Here is a 4,747-nt window from a genome sequence, read left to right on the forward strand (position 1 = left end):
AGTTTCTACTTTTACTTCTTTGTCAAGAAAACCTTTCAAGTCGTGGGGGTGTTCTTTTTTCTAACTTTAAAAAGAAATAATATGTTTAAATTTATATATTTTAGTTTAAACAAATATTTTTATGCTTTGTGCAAATTATAGATTTATATACCCCAAATGAAAGATTTTTCTTAATTTTCTCAGCAGTGGTTAAATTGTGGATCCTGCGAAATTTTAAATGTTTAAGTGAAAAGTAATTCAAGCGATTTCATGATCGATCATAGCACGGAATTTCATGGTAGCCTACAATAAAGCAGGAATTATTGGCAATATATTCAATTCTGACGGTCTCAAAACCCAATCTCAACTTCCCGTGTCTTTTTGACTACCAAAATACAATCTCTACTGAATTGCGAAGGGCATTTCTCCTTTTTACAAACTTTGAAATAAATCTCTTATCTGTGGTGTATGGGGTTTAACTTAATCAAGGTAAAGATATACTAAAAATGGACTTTTTACTCCGTCTTTCCTATATTTAGATAAGTAGGATCATGTATAAAAAAAATTAATATCCAGTTATGTTTATACATTCGAGGTTGTTTTTCCGACGTCTGACGGAAAGACCCGATATGAAGGGATTCCTAAAAAACCCTTTTCTATCTTAAGGGTATATTTTTACCCCCCGCTTGAAAAGCGGGAGGGTATATAGTAATCGGTATGTCTGTCCGTCCGTCCGTCTGTTACGCTTTGGGGTACCCATCTCTTATTCACAACTCCTCTCATACCACTGAAGGAAATTTCATGAAACTTTCACAGAATCTTTATTACATATTGTCATTGTGCACCTCTTATTTAACTTTTTGATCTGACATATATTTTGGATTTTCCAGAGCAAAACATGGACATTCCCATTATAATCAAATGGGAGGCGGGGGTGTCATTTAGTGAGCTCATTGCTCACAGTACCTCTAGTTTTTTTTTTATTTTCTGCAGAACAAAAATAAATCGGCTGCCTTTGAATTAATGCCAGTATCAAGAAACCTTACATCTGCAGTTAAGTCAATAAAAGAAATATTCTTCAAAGCTTGGATACCGGAATATAATCCTGGAATTAAGGTAATTCTCAAAGGAGATACTAATTTCAACGACGCATATTCTGCATTATACATCAGAGTTCTGAAAGCTGGTGCACACTTTTTTCCGGTAAGTTAAAATACATTTTTTTTGATAAATACCTTTAACCTTCTTACGATTAATATCCCTTTATAAGATGAACAAACTCATACTTTATAATATTCAATAACTTTATTATATGATAATAATCAATATTGTATACCGGTAATAATTTATTACAATGTTTTAATGTGTTTCTAATCAGTCTAATTGGAAATGATTTTTTAATTAAATTTTTAAACAAAAAGTTATGTGCAAAGAATAATATACTGTGGAAGCATTTAAATCCATAGTGGCCAACTTTTGTGAATATGGTAAATCTAAAAGATTTGGGGATGTAATGTCGTATACTCATTCATATATGCAAAAGGAAAGATAAATGGATCTTTAAACTCCATATCAATCAGTTGAGGATCTGTATTCGTGGTTGCTTTGTACCTACGAATTCTACAAATAAATCGCCACCATGAAATTTAATAACTTCTCAGTAAATGTTGCACATAAACAAACGAAAACTAGCCTGTACCTATGTACATAGCATACATTTTTATCCCAAAAATGCATTGAGTGTATAAGGGATTATTATTTCTTTTTAAATTTTGCTTTTGCAGGGTGCAAAAATCAAATACCTTTACGTTTGTGAATTCGTAGATCAGGAATCGGTCAATGTAACACTCAACTTCCCGTCACACTGGGTTAACAGAGGTATTTGATTTGATGTTTGTACAAAAAAAACTATTATCCTGATCAATTGTTTAAAAGAAAAAATATCTTGATTCAGATACCTTAAATGAATAAAGCAAAATATTCAGAACGTATTTATTATTTTTTTTTTTTTACAATTGATTGAATATATGGCTGTAAAACATATGAAAGAAAATCAAATATTATACAATTATTATGTATAATTTAAACATTGTACAAATGTCAATTACATGTACCGGTACATCATCTTTTTTAAGTGTTCAATTTAAAAACTTGCGATGCATTTTCATTTGAAGTATCATTTCGTAAGTTCTACTGTAACTAGCATGAACATCAAATACCGTGCTGAATGCTTTCATCTTTTAAAAGTTTTCTTTGACTAAATGAACGTATTTTATTTTAAAACGATTCAATTAGGATATTATGAATCAGAAAATTCAACAGAGGATGATGTTATTGAATTTGAGGCGGGGATAGTCCTATCTGAGTCCGCCATGATCGGGGTCCAGTACAATGCCAGCATTAGTGTTCACCTGAATAACGCAGAAGTCTGGAGTTCCCTTATGTCTCTAACGGCTGAACCTCCTAATACGAATGTTGGTGATTTTTATTATTTCAGTAGTAAGAAAGGATTACTATGGCGGCATATTTCTGTCATTTACATCCAAAATATATTTTAACATGGGAGAAAAATCGACACGAGAGATAATTATGCCTGCATACATATGGTTAATATGTTGACAAGCAAGTTAATAAATCATGTAAGGGAATCTAATCTTAATATTTGAAAACGTACTGCTTAGATAATATTCTCTAAGGAGACTCTTAGGTTACATATTTTTTTTCGTATGTACATAAATAATTTGCAGGTCTTATTTATTATGTTTTATGTTGCATGTAGGGATAGAAATGTGTCACTATAAATTGAATTGAATATAATGAGGCAAACTTTTATTTAGGAAATAATTAAAAGACAGGAATTTTAGGTTTGAAGTCCATCCTATTCTTTCTATTTGTTACACATTTAAATAAGATAATTATCAACTCTACAATCTCTATATCTACCCGGGCAGGCCTGCTCTTCATCTGCATTCGCCATTGGTACTTTTCATCAAAGTCTCTCATAACATAATTTTCATTTTTTGTAAATAATAAATAAAATAATTAATTGCATACCGGTACTATGTTTTCAGGAAAGTGAGCGGAACCTCTAATCATGGCGTATCACCGTCGGGCAATACGTCTCTGATATTAAAGATATTTACCCCTCAAGGAACTTCCGGTACCGTGGGTCTGAATATCTCTACATATGAGATGACAGGTAAAAGTGACACTGCACTCGTCATCGAGAACGTCGCCTTCAGCAACATTGATTCCTGGTTTCCATGTAAATGTAATTCACTAACTGTGACCTACAACAAGACTGGAGGTTCACCCGTTCAAAATCTAGCTTTTATAACACTGTCCTACATCAACTCTTTTGCACACGAAAATTCAAGAAGTGTAAGTCTAATTGTTTGTTTACGAATTGATCCAGGAAGAGCTAGATTTGGAGAAACATACGTCTTTTCTGCAGTACATGTAACTGACAAGTCTATTTCGAAGATTAATTTCACAATTAGCAAACCTGAAATATTTCATGACAAGAGGGGCGATGTGTTATCAATGTTTAATAACATGCTTGACGGAAATGAGACCACTTGTTTAAAGTTACCAGTCCAGGGCGAAATTCCGCCATTATTCTGGGTGAAGATGAAGACTTCATGGCTCAACATTTCTTCTACTGAACACAACATTACAGTTATAGGAGTACATATATCTTGTCGGCCGCAGGGGGAAAGAGTTCTACAGGTATGAATTTATGGTGTTCTCATCCCTTATGTTTAGGATATCATCTCAGTTGATTCCATGTAAATGTATACTGTTTGGCAAATTTATAAACCCTTCTTGAGAAAACCTCATCAAATACTTCAACATCATCTGATATTTGAACCTTGAGTTATATCTGAACATTATGTGATATCTGAACCTTATATGATATCTGAACCTTATGTTATACTTGAACCTTATATGATATCTTAATCTTATGTTATATCTTAGCCTCATGTGACATCAGTACCTTATGTGATATTTAATTCTTATGGGTACCTGTACCGTTTTAATGTCTGAATCTTATGTCAATTCTAAACATTATGTGTTATATAATTTTTATGTGATATCTGGACTGTATCAGAAAAAGTAAGCATGCTAAGAAGTACATTCAGTTTATTATGAAGCATTATTTATTCTTACCTTTTCCCCAAAATTTCATCAATTTCGAGTAATATCTATCATTTAATATAGAAATTAACAATGAAACTGCTCAGTAATGTTAATCATAAATAAAGTTTTTGGAACTCCGTAGGTATCCTTTCCCACAGAGAGCTCTAAAAGTGGATTTCAAGGAGAAGTGGAATTTTGTAATCTGACGTTTGAAGACATTAGTTCGGAAGGAAATTTAACAAAATGTGTCTACAACTGCAAATGCAAAAGTGTCCTTGAATGTGGAGAATTGCTTTTATTCATGGCAAAGCATGACATCTTAGAGTGGAGTTTATGTGAGGTGTATGCAAAAAATATAAAATGATTTTTTTGTTTATTGTTATCTGAGTACTGTTAAAAATTTCAGTACTGTAACAAAGTTTTCCGCTTAATATAGCAATAGTTATTTTGTTTTAACGCAATAAGAAAATCGTTTTTTTTTTTATGTGAAAGGCATTTCAGTATACAGCAAAAAATGAATTTCCTTTTGCAGTTTCAATTCTTAACCTCTCGAAAGAAATTGCTATTTGTTTTTTTTTATATCAATGAAATGTAGAGGTGTAACGAACAGTATGCAAACTCAACAGTC

General features: G+C 32.1%; 1 protein-coding gene across 1 annotated transcript; it reads left to right on the forward strand.

The window, feature by feature from the left end:
* Window positions 1-3,066: 3,066 nt before the first annotated feature.
* On the forward strand, window positions 3,067-4,483 carry LOC134270875 (uncharacterized). Its single transcript, XM_062753124.1, has 2 exons — window positions 3,067-3,708; window positions 4,262-4,483. Exons 1-2 carry the CDS (start codon window positions 3,172-3,174, stop codon window positions 4,481-4,483), a joined length of 759 nt encoding a protein of 252 aa, XP_062609108.1. The 5' UTR covers window positions 3,067-3,171.
* Window positions 4,484-4,747: the final 264 nt, after the last annotated feature.

The sequence above is a fragment of the Saccostrea cucullata genome, unplaced genomic scaffold (assembly GCF_032062105.1).
Source record: "Saccostrea cucullata isolate Sc308-1 unplaced genomic scaffold, CSIRO_AGI_Scuc_v1 ctg1003, whole genome shotgun sequence".
NCBI lineage: Eukaryota > Metazoa > Mollusca > Bivalvia > Ostreida > Ostreidae > Saccostrea > Saccostrea cuccullata.

Bases quoted from the DNA above. Each gene is read 5' to 3' on its own strand.
- LOC134270875 (XM_062753124.1), top strand. From the start codon at position 3,172: ATGACAGGTAAAAGTGACACTGCACTCGTCATCGAGAACGTCGCCTTC. The intron at 3,709-4,261 runs GTATGAATTTAT...GGAACTCCGTAG, and splicing joins AGGGGGAAAGAGTTCTACAG to GTATCCTTTCCCACAGAGAG.